This window comes from Phyllobates terribilis, unplaced genomic scaffold, assembly GCF_046119375.1.
Source record: "Phyllobates terribilis strain yellow unplaced genomic scaffold, ASM4611937v1 Scaffold_12__6_contigs__length_324123572, whole genome shotgun sequence".
Taxonomy (NCBI): Eukaryota; Metazoa; Chordata; class Amphibia; order Anura; family Dendrobatidae; genus Phyllobates; species Phyllobates terribilis.
In genome coordinates, this window is record NW_027362772.1 from 120562294 (window position 1) to 120577002 (window position 14709).

The following is a 14709-nucleotide window of genomic DNA, read 5'->3' on the forward strand; positions in this document are numbered from 1 at the left end:
CCTTTGGCCTGACCCTTCTACGCAGGTAGATTCGGGCGTGAGGTGGCGACTCACCGGTCCTCACCCCTGGGGTCCCTTCGTTCCTTGTTCCTGGAGCTTCCTTCCCTCCTATTCCTTCCTTCTCCTTCCTTCTGCTTCCTTCAAGCTCCGGCCTCTCTCTTAGGCCTGCCTGCGGAGCAGAGCCCATGCAGAGCCTCTGCTCCCACCTCCTGCTCCTTCTTCTGTCTGACTGAACTAACTAACTCTGATCTAAGATGTGCCCACCTTTTATACCTCCCTCTAGGTGCACCCAGGAACTGCTTCCTCCCTGCTCCTGCACTACAGGGTTCCCCCTTCCTCGGTGTTCCCTCCCCCCATTCCAGCCAGGGACAGGCACTGTCACGCTCTGCTTGGAGCATATCGGTCGCCCTGCCCCCCGGAAATGTGGTGTAATGCATCCAGGTGTCGGGGTCCTGATTCACACTCCATCCTTACCTGAGAGTGAGATATCGCACATCTGGTTGAGATGCAATACCTCTGTAGCAACCGAGCCCTCGGGGTGCTACACATACTCTGCCTGCTGCACTCCTGATGCAGACTCTGCCTACTGCACTCCTGATGCAGACTCTGCCTGCTGCACTCTGATGCAGACTCTGCCCGCTGCACTCCTGATGCAGACTCTGCCCGCTGCACTCCTGATGCAGACTCTGCCTGCTGCAATCCTGATGCAGACTCTGCCTGATTAACTCCAGATGCAGACTCTGCCTGCTGCACTCCTGATGCAGACTCTGCCTGCTGCACTCCTGATGCAGACTCTGCCTGCTGCACTCCTGATGCAGACCCTGCTTGCTGCACTCCTGATGCAGACTCTGCCTGCTGCACTCTGATGTAGACTCTGCCTGCTGCACTCCTGATGCAGACTCTGCCTGCTGCACTCTGATGCAGACTCTGCCTGCTGCATTCCTGATGCAGACTCTGCCTGCTGCACTCTGATGCAGACTCTGCCTGCTGCATTCCTGATGCAGACTCTGCCTGCTGCACTCTGATGCAGACTCTGCCTGCTGCATTCCTGATGCAGACTCTGCCTGCTGCACTCCTGATGCAGACTCTGCCTGCTGCACTCCTGATGCAGACCCTGCTTGCTGCACTCCTGATGCAGACTCTGCCTGCTGCACTCTGATGTAGACTCTGCCTGCTGCACTCCTGATGCAGACTCTGCCTGCTGCACTCTGATGCAGACTCTGCCTGCTGCATTCCTGATGCAGACTCTGCCTGCTGCACTCCTGATGCAGATTCTGCCTGCTGCACTCTGATGCAGACTCTGCCTGCTGCACTCCTGATGCAGACTCTGCTTGCTGCACTCTGATACAGACTCTGCCTGTTGCACTCCTGATACAGACTCTGACTGCTGCACGCCTGATGCAGACTCTGCTTGCTGCACTCTGATACAGACTCTGCCTGCTGCACTCTTGATACAGACTCTGCCTGCTGCACTCTGATACAGACTCTGTTTTCTGCACTCTGATACAGGCTCTGCCTGTTGCACTGCTGATGCAGATTCTGCCTGCTGCACTCCTGATGCAGACTCTGCCTGCTGCACTCCTGATGCACTCTGCTTGCTGCACTCTGATACAGACTCTGCCTGTTGCACTCCTGATACAGACTCTGCCTGCTGCACTCCTGATGCAGACCCTGCCTGCTGCACGCGTGATGCAGACTCTGCCTGCTGCACTCCTGATACAGACTCTGCCTGCTGCAATCCTGATGCAGACTCTGCTTGCTGCACTCTGATACAGACTCTGCCTGCTGCACTCTTGATACAGACTTTGCCTGCTGCACTCCTGATGCAGACTCTGTTTTCTGAACTCTGATACAGACTCTGCCTGCTGCACTCCTGATACAGACTCCGCCTGCTGAACTCTGATACAGACTCTGCCTGCTGCACTCTGATACAGACTCTGCCAAAAGCACCATCTAGTCTGTTCTACTGGGTCCAGCTGCTGCGCGTCCGTTGGTCTGTCCTGGAGTGGCACCTGGCGTTCATCGGGAGCCAAGTCCAACCTCACCATTAGAGGCTCTAGTGAACAGTCCGGTGCTTGCTTAGTCACGCCCCTTCAGGCTCTCCGGCGTCCGTGGCACAGTGGTTCCACAAACCATGTCCGTGACAGTGCGCCCTCGCAGGCAGGGTCCTCTCTCCTGTTTTACCAGTCGGTGACCCCTTTTGACATGTAAAGTGCAACTGAATAAATGTCACTGTCACAGTAATAATAATTATAGTACTTGTACTCTGAGTCAATTGATGGCACTTCCCTGGTCTCTACACCAAATTTCATATGTTTTGGCAGCTTTTGGTCTCATTTCTAGGTGTTGTATTTGCATTTTTTTGGTCCTCCTATTGACTCCTGTGGAATTCGGAAATGTTCGACGAACTTTTGGCGAATAAATTCGGCGAATATCAATTTTTTTCGGCGAACTTCTCCAAACCGCACATTCAAATGTTTGCTCATGCCTAATCACTGACTTTGACGTGGGACAAGAAACCAATGGAGGACTGGTGTCAGCAACTGCATTTGGGTACTGACTCCACTCCCTCACATCAAAAACAGGGAGTCTACCGGGTGGTTCAAGAGTACGAGAGAGTGTTTAGTAAACACCCGCTAGACTTCGGGCGAGTAAAGGGGGTAGAACATCACATCCCCACGGGAGACCATCCTCCCATAAAGGAGAGATACCGACCCGTACCCCCTGCACACTATCAACACGCCAAGGGGATGCTAAAAGACATGAAGGAGGCTGGGGTAATTAGGGACAGCTGTAGCCCCTGGGCAGCTCCACTAGTCTTAGTGAAAAAGAAAGACAACACCATGAGGATGTGTGTAGACTACAGGAAGGTCAACCGTATCACACACAAAGATGCGTACCCGTTACCAAGGATAGAAGAGTCCTTAGCTGCCTTAAAATCTGCTAACTTCTTCTCTACTTTGGATCTCACTAGCGGGTACTGGCAGGTTCCTGTAGCAGAGGCGGACCGGGAGAAGACCACATTCACCACCCCGATAGGACTCAGCGAATTTAACTGTATGCCATTCGGGCTCTGCAACGCACCAGGAACCTTCCAACGGTTGATGGAATGCTGTCTGGGACACCGGAACTTCGAGACGGTCCTATTATACCTGGACGACGTCATCGTCTATTCCAAGACCTATGAGGACCATCTGGAACACCTGGCAGAAGTGTTTGAAGCCCTGGCGAACTATGGCCTAAAGGTAAAACCCTCAAAGTGTCATCTACTGAAGCCAAAGGTACAGTACCTGGGACACGTAGTGAGTGCTGACGGAGTAGCCCCCGACCCTGACAAGATCACCGTGATTAAGGACTGGCCAAGACCATCCAGCATAAAGGAAGTGCGGCAGTTCCTCAGGTTGGTAGGCTACTACCGAAGATTCATTCCCGGTTTTACCAAGAAGGCAGCTCCTATGCAGGACCTCCTGATAGGCCAGTCCAGGAAGGCCAAAAACCAGAAGCCACCCTTCAAATGGGAAAAGCTGGAAGAGGAGTCCTTCCGCCAGCTGAAGATGCCCCTCACGGGGGATGAAATCCTGGCGTACCCTGATTACAGCCAGCCCTTTATCCTCTACACAAGCAACGTCGGGCTAGGAGCCGTACTGTCCCAGATCCAGCAGGGGAGAGAACGGGTAATTGCTTACGCCAGCTGAAAACTGCGACCCACGGAAAGAAACCCTGAGAATTACAGCTTGTTCAAGCTCGAGTTCCTGGCAGTGGTGTGGGCAGTAACCGAACGTTTCAAGCATTACCTTGCCTCTTCCTGGTTCACCGTGTACACGGACAACAACCCGTTGACACACCTGGACACTGCAAGACTGGGTGCCCTGGAGCAGAGATGGATGGCCCGCATGTCCAATTTTGAGTTCACAATCAAATACCGGGCAGGACGCTCCAATACCAACGCGGACGCCCTGTCCAGGATGCCAAACGTACCGGACGAAGGGGAGGATCCAGAAGAATTGGAAGAGATCGAACTCCCTGAGTTTCACCGTCATGGGATTACCCAGTATTCCCACCGTGTGAGGGGCCAGCGAACCGCTACGTTCAACCCCTTACGCCACTACAACTGGGAGGAGACGCAAGACAGTGACCCTGCAGTCCGTCTGGTGAAGGAGATGCTGACCCAGGCTGACGCCCGCCTGGACCCAGACGCTCCGGAAGAGACCAAGCAACTGTGGACGGAAAAGAGCAGACTGTTTCTCAACAAGGAGAAGTTATGCCGCAGAATGGTCAATTCCCGGACACATGAGCTGATCTGGCAGGTTGTGGTACCGAGACTGGACGCAACTATGGTGCTGGAGGCCTACCACAATGGGGCAGGGCACTTCGGATGGAAGAAGCTGGAGTTCCTGCTGCATGAACGGTTCTACTGGATAGGCATGAGAGGAGCCATTGAGAGGTGGTGTAGAGACTGTGGCCCATGCAATCTAAGAAGAAGGGACCGTGCCAGCCAAAGGACTCCCCTGCAGCCCATCATCACCAGGCAGCCGCTGGAACTGGTCGCTCTGGACCATGTTAAACTGGCTCCAAGCAGAAGCGGGTATGTCTCCGCCCTAACCATCGTGGATCACTACTCCCGGTTCCTGGTGGTGGTCCCTGTCAAAGACCTGACGGCTCAGACAGCAGCCAGAGCCTTCCAGCTGCACTTCTGCCGCCCGCACGGGTACCCGGACCAAGTGCTGACGGACCATGGACCAGCCTTCGAAGCGGAGGTCTTCCAGGAGTTCTGCAACCTGTATGGCTGCAAGAAGATAAGAACAACGCCCTATCACCCCCAAACCAATGGACTCTGCGAGAAGATGAACCAGGTGGTGATAGATCTGCTAAAAACATTGCCCCTGGAAGAACGCAGTCTGTGGCCTGAGAAACTGCCCGATCTGGTGGACCTGTACAACCACATCCCGGTAGGTTCCACCAACTGTACCCCGGCTTACCTAATGCGAGCAAGACCTGGTAAGCTGCCTGTTGACCTGGATATGGGAGTCCTGATACCCGAGGACACCTCGCCAGAGACAGACTGGGATACAGAACGGCAGCAACAGTACCGGAAAGTACAGGAGAGCGTCGAGCGAAGTCTCTGTCAATCAAGAGAAAGGCAGGAGAGGACTTATAACCAACATGCTCCCGCTGTTCCCCTGGTACCTGGAGAGCAGGTCTTGAAAAGAAAAAGGCGGCTCCATAAGTTGGACGACCAGTGGGAAAAGGACCCGTACACCGTACTGCCCTCAAGCCACAATAATCCAAAGGTGTACGTCATCAGCAAGGATGGAGGAGAGACCACAGCCACTGTCTCCAGAGACCACCTGAAAAAGTGCCCCGAGAAGTTGCAAAGCACGAATGAAGATCAGGAAGACCCTCAACCCGTAGAGGAAAAGGAGGAAATGATCACCACCGTACTCGGAGACTTTCCCCGGTCCTGGACACAAGTAAACAACGCTATCGTGGTGCCCGTCCTCACCTTTCTCCAGCCAGCCCCTCAAGTGCCTACAGAAGACCAGGTAGAGCTGGAAGAGCAACCGGCCCAGGAGGCAGAAGAATCCACACCAGCAGCACAGGAGAATCAACCCTCTGCTAGTAGTGAGCCTGCCGTGCCCCTAGTGAGCCAAAGAGTGCGCAGACAGCTGCCCAGCTTACCCATAACACCTCCTACACCCTGTAGTGCAGGACCAGTTAGTGAGCTCCATAGGTCCACTAGAGTCACTAGAGGTCAGATGCCCGCTCGCTGGAGAATCTAATTTAATGCACTGTGAATTTACCTGTTTCTTGAAAATGTTTATGGTTTATGTTTGTTGCCTGTTGTTAATTATGTTTCTCAGTTACCTTGCAGATTTATTTGGACTAAAAGGTTATGGACACTGGATAACCGGAACAATCTTGTAGATAGTTGCACCATTTGTTCCTCTTGCGAAGACGGCCACGGAAGAGAAAACCTGTCTGGCGTGGCCTACTTGCGGCCCAAAGTAGCTAGCTCCAGCCTTGCAGCCATGCCCAGGGCCAACGTAAGGGGTTTGCTTTGGACAGGTCCCCTACTTCGCTTAAAACTTCACCTTGGGTGATATGGACACCCGGTTGCAGACACGCCGTGACCTTTAAAGAACTAAAGCTTCTTGTAAATATGTTATTGTATTATTGTTATACCCTGCATTTATGTTTCTTTAAAAAAAAAATGTGTTTAGTCCCGGAGTACTAAAATTTACTAGGGGGGAATGTGACACCCCAGGGGTCTGGTTGCCACAGTAATAGAGATATTATGTCTGAGAGCAAGTGGGAGGTTTCTCTGGTCAGGAGCCCTAAGCATGCAACACGGCCCACCCTGACCTGGGAGGGGAGGAATCTGCCCTTATAAACTGGGTCTGGGGCGGGATTAAGTCAGTCAGAGCCTGGAGTGAAGTTCCAGACACAGGGAAAGTGACAACAGGAGCTCTGTAGGAGCAGGAGCGAGTGCCAGAGGCTGGAAGCTAGAAGCTCGCCTTGGCTGAAGACACTAACCCGGACTCGGAGTCCGAGGCTGTGGGGACATCCAGGTCCAGCAGCAGAATCCAACCGGCAGGGGATTCCATGTCCTCTGGCCTTAGAAACCCGAAGGCACGGTCACAAGCAAGGGACCAGCACCGCCATCGTGAAGCGAAGGCTAACGGAAGGCCCCAAGTCACCGGCCATACGGGTGAGCACCACACGGTATACTCAGGGACGTGGGCTACTTCTACCCGCATCGAGCAAGGTAGCCAGAAACGAGTGCAGATAGTCGGGGAGGCCTACAACTCCACCTGGCCAGGGGAGATCCTGCTTGCTCACAGACTGACCAGGCCCCTACTGCTAACCAGTACTCCCGGGAGGGTCTGCTTTATACCATCAGTAAAGACCCTGAACTGCACCACACGTCTCTGTGATTCCTTGCCGCACCAGCACCATTACTACTTGGACGCTCACACCATCACTCCCATCATCCACATTAGCTGCCTTGAGGCAATACTTCTCCCGTGGGGAGTTATCCCATACTCGGCTGCGCAAACAACATCAGCCTCAGCGGTCTGCAGCGCAGCGGCGGTCCCCACTGACCGCAATCCACGGGTGGCGTAGTCGGACAATTACAATACCAATAGACTGCCACTGGTTTGACCGCCCTGGGCACGGACCGGGTCGCCGCCACATTGAGACTACAACCCCCAGCGATCCGGCTCCGGGTATCCCCCTGCACAGCACAGGCCCAGGGGGCGCGTCATATGTAAGCCAAAATCCTTCTGGGAAAGCACCCTTTAGACAGAAGAGACCAAGACAGAGTTTTTTGGTAAAGCACATCATTCTACTGTTTACCAAAAACTTAATGAGGCCAACAAATAAAAGAATGCAGTACCTAGAGTTAAATATGGTGGACGTTCAAAGATGTTTTGGGGTTGTTTTGATGCCCCTGGCACTGGGGGCCTTGACTGTGTCCCAACCATCATGAAATCTAAAGATTACCAAAGGATTTTGGGTCGCAATGTAGTGCCCAGTGTCAGAAAGCTGGGTTTGGGTCCTAGGTCATGGGTCCAGCAGGACAATGACCCCAAACTTACTTCAAGAAGTACCCAGAAATGGATGAACCACAGTTATAAAGATGATACATTTTAAGACTGTGTAGTCTAAGTTACACTGTGTAAAAATCAGTCAGTATTATCCATGTGTGTAAGCACAGTATAGCACCTCTTGTCTGTGTATGCTACAGATGCACTATATACTGTATGTGTTAGGAAACATCTGCAGTAAATTGCAATACACCTGGATGGGAATTTTCAAGACGTCATCCACATGTAGCAGAAATTTTTATGTACATGTTGCCGAAATGCTATGTATTTTCACCATAGTTTTCTACCCTTAAATATGAAGGGGGGTAAATCTGATGAGAATCTGCAGCAAAATTCACATGTTGGGAGACTTCATGTGTTAACTTATACTTATAAAGATTTCAGTCCTGACACATATAAAACTTTCCAGTTACACAGATCAGCAATGGGTGGCTTTTTCAGTTGTTGTGAGACTACAGCACCCAATATGCCGATGCAGCCACAGGCTCCCAGGTAGCTACCAAGGCATGCTGGACATTGTAGCTTCACAATAGCTGGAGCGTCACATGTTGATGAGCCCTCTACTACTCCTAAAATGCATTTATTATAGGAATCAAAGGGGTTTTCTGATATTTAAACTCCCATATATTATTATCAAATTCTCTTCACTTTGATATGGTCATTTCTCTGTAATTGCGATGGTAGCGGGACCATATAAAACAGCTTTGATCCACTTCAATCATTGTCTGTTTTTTCTCATGGGGCAAGAGATGCTTTTTCACCCTACAGCAAATAATGATAAGTACAATAGATAAATAGAAGAACACAAACAGAGATCACTTTATCTTAGCAAGAAAATGTGTAAGCCACTGCTAAGTACGAAGCAAAATACAACCGTAACACCCTGTTCCCTGATGTGTATCCCTGTGTGTTTACTTCTGCAGTTTGATTGTTCTATTTCGTACTATCCATTTTACATTTTTATTACATGCACGGATTTAATTTTTTAATTGAATGCATTTTTTACACTAATTGCATTGTTGCGACATAAACTAATCATTGTCTGTATGTGAGATTGACACCAGTGATTTCTTCTGAATGTGACAATAGGACCGTTTGGTTCATAGATTAATAATTCTCTGGAGGATACTGAGGGTGACAAAGAAAAGAACACATTTTAAAGAGCAGGAAAAAAAAATAACCTGTGCTTATGCATCGAACTACATAAGAAGTGGAACAGAAATCTAGAACTGGAAAAGAAGATGTGGATTGAAGAAATGAGGGCAGGCTAGGAAATCTTAAGGGAAGGAATCAACACATATTATATAAGGGAGACAGCACGAGAGAGAGAAATAAATAAATATATTCAAAAGGGAAAAAAAAAAGAAAGAAAAGGGGGAGGGTGAGAGTAACTGGAAGGTACAGAGCCGAGGAGAGAGAGGAAAAACGAACGGAATGAAAAAGGAGGAGCAAAAGAAAATCAAACAAGAAGGTTTATTTTAAGAGCCAAGGAATTCTACCAGGCAGAGTGATAGTGAGAGGTGATAGTTTTGGATAAGCACCAGGCAGCTGAATAGTTTGCCTTTTTTTCTTGGCAGATTCAATAAACTGTAGCTAACATAAGGAAGGGAGTGAACCAGTAAGGGTTATCTCATTCTTGGAAACTAGAAGCTTTTTTTTATCCCTCTCAACCTGTGTATGTGTTGATGGGGATCTAGCTATCTTCCAGCGTTCAGGAGATGAAGGGATAACCAGCAGCAGAATGCCGGAATTCATTTGGAGATCTGTGTTAATCCTTCAGGCAAGCACTGCCATATACACCGCAGGTAAGTAATAGCATGCTGGGCACTGGCCACTACGGTGATCTCAATTATTAATGCATGCATTCTATTAACAGTCACCGGTAAGTAAAGGTTTAATAATCTCCCTGGAAAAGGTTGGAAAATGTCATTTTTGTTTAGTTTTCACTTTATTGGTTGATGTATCGCTTTCTCCTGTCTTACAGAAGTGCAGTAATTCTGGAGTCTAACTTTCATATTCATAAGAAATACACCGGCATGTTATAATGCATAACGTTGAAGCGTTTGAGACTGCAGATGTCTCTCATTGTCAATAAAAAATCACACAGACACCTAAATAAAGTATACAGCAACTGCCATAGCTGAGATTTTTTTCTATTGACCGAGAAATCATTTTTGGGCTGTAATCTTTGAAGTAGTGACCTATGTTATACTGACGCACAATACTCTCCAATCTACTTGTGACAATAGGTGTAATCCAGTCTCCTGCTCTTTAATGGAGCATGCTTATAGAAAATACTTCAAGGGGGAATAGCGTAATCAATGAAAGTTATGTGAAAAGTGCATTCTACTTTTTTTTTTGCTGTCTGTCACCTGTTCGGTCAATTTACAAGATCTTTTGTAAAGCCATTGCAATTCCGATAAGATAAGCTTCTTGAAGCAAATTTAGAATATAATTCGACTCGGTATCCATTATAGAAATACTGTACGTGGCTGCAAATTGACATTCTACATGTGAGCGTCGAAAGGAAGAAATACTGTAAGGTGATACACAGCTTTATGATGAGTGGATGATATGAGTACACCAAATTAATGCTGAATGCTGCAGTATTTCCTGTTGCCAGTAACCAGGTCTAATGCAAATACATAAGTAAGCTCAATGTATGAGAAGGGTTAAATGCAGAAATGTGATGTGAGATTATCAGAATGGGTAAGCAATTCAATTCTACCCTGCGTATATAATTACATATCTAGGGGCAGAGGGTCTCGAGAACTTTTTATATACTGTCTACAGAATATGAATGACAGGAGTATGTAATTCATTTGCATAATCTAAATTTAATCAGAAGAATAAGCCTAACATAGTCCATGGATTTGAAATTACCTGTATGAATTACAATTGACTTTTGCACTAGTTATTTTTGTAAAGTGTTACTATTATGGCATTCTACAATGTAGCATGGCATTGTACCATCTGTCATTCACTAGCACTCCACCTAATGACTGCCATCCTTCAATGAGAGAGTATGGGAAGGCTGGAGAACTGAAAAGTATTAGGAGTGCAGTCCTATTTTTGACACTGAAGGTTAACTAATAAAATATGTATAAGTAATATTATATACAGTTGAACGTCTTAAGGCAAATCTGTAGGAAGAAGTCAATGGTATGAATTAACACTTCAATTCCTTAGCAGATTGAGGGCCAACCTTTTGCCTTAATTGCATGTTCTAAATCTACAGTACACGTACAGTATCCTCTCATTAAAAGCCTGAAGCCTTTTAATGGAATGAGTTCTGAATACTCAAAGTAATATACACTCCCAGGAGTTTGTAATGCTTTGAACGCCTGTACACAAGTAGCTTAGTGAATATTCATATGGAATTCAATCAATAATTCACATCAGATTTGCCTACGTTTGGTGAACAAAACTTATTGAGCCAGGAAATAGAAACATTGCACTCTTGGCTGCCATAATATTGTTCTGAAACAAGGTAATATCATGCGTCCCCCCAATAGGATCAGCATCTATCTTGAGATTTTAGGTCCCGTCGTGCACTGCGCTCAGTTGAGCACTGGTAGGATTTCCCATACAAATAAATAAAGGTTCGGACAACTTCACTTACAGTGGCTTTATTCCTGCCCCCTTTCTTGAGATAAATGCAGGTTACATTGGTAGAACTCACTTTTCATATAAATGTATGAGATTGGAATACCTTTTTAATGATTTACTAATAATCTTTATATAACTCCGACAGTACTTGTCGCTATGTAAATCATTGTTTTCATGAAGGTTCTTGAAGTCAACGTGCCATTTTCTTTGGTACATCAGCAGTATGTATTCTAGAACTGCACTTCTTGTATATTATAATAAAAAGTTGCTGATATAGTCACCTATTGTCTATTGATCACTTGGTTACTAGGATCATTTAGCTGCAGATCCACTTTTGGGTTGAATCTCTGTAAATCTCTCAAATTCCAACAATTTTCAATTTAATTTGCAAGGAAATAAATGCCTGATGCCACTTAACACACTGCTGAAGACTTCAGTAACCAGACAGTGGCTTTACTCATAATGCCTTGCAGTTATCACATCAAATGATCTAGTGCAGCCAATCAGGGTAGACGATCACAAAAACTATAAAACTATAACTATTTTATAACTATAAAATATGAGGGCAGAACCATTTTAGGATTTTAGGCCTATGGACTGGAGTTCAAAGTGCACAGATCATTACACATAGGGATAGAAAAATGCTTTAGGTCCCCTTCACACATCCGTATTAAACCTGTACCGGAAAAAACAGTATCGGTGTCATCAGTATTTTGGATCAGTGTGTCATCTGTGTTTTTCCATTATGAATAAAGAAAGAAGGAAAATGCAAAGTTTCTTGTATACTTTGCAATGTTAAACATGTACAGCACACAGATGACACACGGATTATACACTGATGCCATCCGTGTGCTTTCACAAACCCATAGACTTGTTTGACCCTTGTCATCCGTTCTGCCAAAAAAAATGGATATGTCATGGACATGGTCCATGTAAAAACACGTGCATGTGCACAGCAGTATAAGCTATGATGGGTACGTGTGGCATCTGTGAAAAAAAAGGATGCCACACGTACTGCAAATAAGGACATGTGAAAGGGGTCTAAATCTGACTGATATGTTCTGCTGCAGTGCTGAAACACATTGAAAATATGATTGTTAGTCTCAGTCTGTGAATAATAATTAAATGATTCAAATGACAGTGAGATGCTGTACCTGAGCGTTAGTGTGACTGTGTATTATTATTATTATTATTATTATTATTATTATTTATTGTTATTGTGAGATTGGCAAGCCATCATTTATTTTTTAAAAACAAAAGAAAAATGTCCACAATTCAGGAATTTCAACACAACTGTCTACCTCACAAAGTGTGCGTGTTGTACTTTTTTTTTTTTTAAACACTTCCACTCACATCTGTATCTGAACATCCCACTGCAACTCCTGCCCTGGTCACTAGGAGGTGCCGTTCTAACACTATGGTTACTGCTGCATAATTTCCCCTTTGCCATTCTGTTTCTTTTTGCTGCAGCGAGCTGGTAGATAATTAGCTCCCTGCTGGGAGCCATTGGCGGAGCTGCCTTCGATATAAACCACAGCAGACTGACATTAGCTGCCACTTATTTAGTTAGTGTGCATAGATAATACTTGGTTCTCTGACCTGGCTCTGACTTGAACTCTTGTTATCTGTTTTGTTTTTCCTGTGTACTGATAGCGGCTTGAATTCTAAGGACTGCTTGTCTCTTAATTTTGTCCTTGATGTTACTTCTTGGCTTTGACCCTGGTTGATGACCATTCCTGCCTCCGGATGGCAACCCTTCCATGGTATCTATCCACTGGATCCCGATGTAAGACCAGATCTGTTTATAGGGATTAAAGGGAATCTACTAGAAACCAACATTTCTGGAAGGTTACTTGCATGTGACTTTGAGGTGCTTCATCTGAAGACCACGCATCCAACTGCACCCAGCGACATAAAGCTTATCTATGGCGTGCGGTACAACTTATAAAGGAGAGGAGGTGTTAGAACATCGCCTTCTAAAAGAATGTGTTCATTGTAAAGAATTCTAGACACAAACTTCATGGGCCATAAGCAAATATGTCCTGACATGAGAGTCTACATGCAACATATGAGATATCAATGCCAAAATCCTTTACCTATAATTTTTATTAATATCGGCAGAGAACACAGTTTGGATGAAAACAAATATGAAATATGACAAGAGATTTTTAATCAAACTTTTTTTTTGTATTTATGGGCAGATCATTATGTAGTGATGTTATACTGACAGGTATTTTGTGTCATAAAAGTATTAAATGTCCATGAACACCTATATTCAGACACAGGTCTATAATAACAATACAATAATGTGTGTTTCATTTATTAACCTTAATGTATCAATACAAAAGCAAATAATATATATGTTTTGATCTATAATTGTATATTTTAGGTTAGAAACCTGTTTATATTTGCCTGTTGATTACTATATAGCAATTAACACTGAAAGGCCAATTTAATAGAGACAAACATCAGTAGACCATTGGATCTCCTTTGACCTTCAAAACTGTAGCAATTTGACAGGGTATACAGTGGGTACAGAAAGTAATCAGACCCCTTTAAATTTTTCACGTTTTGTTTCATTGCAGTCATTTTGTAAATTCTAAAAAGTTAATTTTTTTTCTCAATAAAGTACACTCTGCACCCCATCTTGAAAAAAACAGAAATTTTTGCAAATTTATTAAAAAAGAAAAACTGAAATGTCACATGGTCACAAGTATTCAGACCCTTTGCTCAGACACTCATATTTAAGTAATATGCTGTCCATTTCCTTGTGATCCTCCTTGAGATGGTTCTACTCCTTCATTGGAGTCCAGCTGTGTTTAATTAAACTGATAGGACTTGATTTGGAAAGGCACAAACCTGTCTACATAAGACCTCACAGCTCACAGTGCATGTCAGACCAAATGAGAATCATGAACTCAGAGGAACTGCCTAAGGAGCTCAGAGACAGAATTGTGGCAAGGTACAGATCTGACCAAGGTTAAAAAATTAATTTCTGCATTATCTAAGGTTCCTAAGAGCACAGTGGCCTCCATAATCCTTAAATAGAAGAAGTTTGGGACCACCAGAAGTCTTCCTAGACCTGGCCGTCCAGCCAAACTGAGCAATCGTGGGAGAAGATCCTTGGTGAGAGAGGTAAAGAAGAACCCCAAGATCACCGTGGCTGAGCTCCAGAGATGCAGTAGGGAGATGGGAGAAAGTTCCACAAAGACATCACTGCAGCCCTCCACCAGTTGGGTCTTTATGGCAGAGTGGCCGAATGGAAGCCTCTCCTCAGTGCAAGACATGTGAAAGCCCACATAGAGTTTGGTCAAAAACACATGAAGGACTCCCAGACTATGAGAAATAAGATTTTCTGGTCTGATGAAATGAAGATAAAACTTTTTGGTGATAATTCTAAGCGGTATGTGTGGAGAAAACCAGGCACTGCTCATCACCTGCCCAATACAATCCCAACAGTGAAACACGGTTGTGGCAGTATCATGCAATG

At 45.8% G+C, this 14709-nt stretch overlaps 1 protein-coding gene across 2 annotated transcripts in view; it reads left to right on the plus strand.

Annotated features, from left to right (window-relative positions):
* The first annotated feature begins 8820 nt into the window (after positions 1–8820).
* CA11 (carbonic anhydrase 11) overlaps positions 8821–14709 on the plus strand; it is a 1198011-nt gene continuing 1192122 nt past the window's right edge. The window contains exon 1 of one of the 2 annotated variants that reach the window (XM_073657763.1): positions 8821–9415. In XM_073657763.1, the coding sequence (XP_073513864.1) occupies positions 9352–9415 (64 nt within the window). In that variant the 5' untranslated portion in view covers positions 8821–9351. The remainder of the gene's footprint in view (positions 9416–14709) is intronic. The other variant, XM_073657762.1, reaches the window with a different exon arrangement.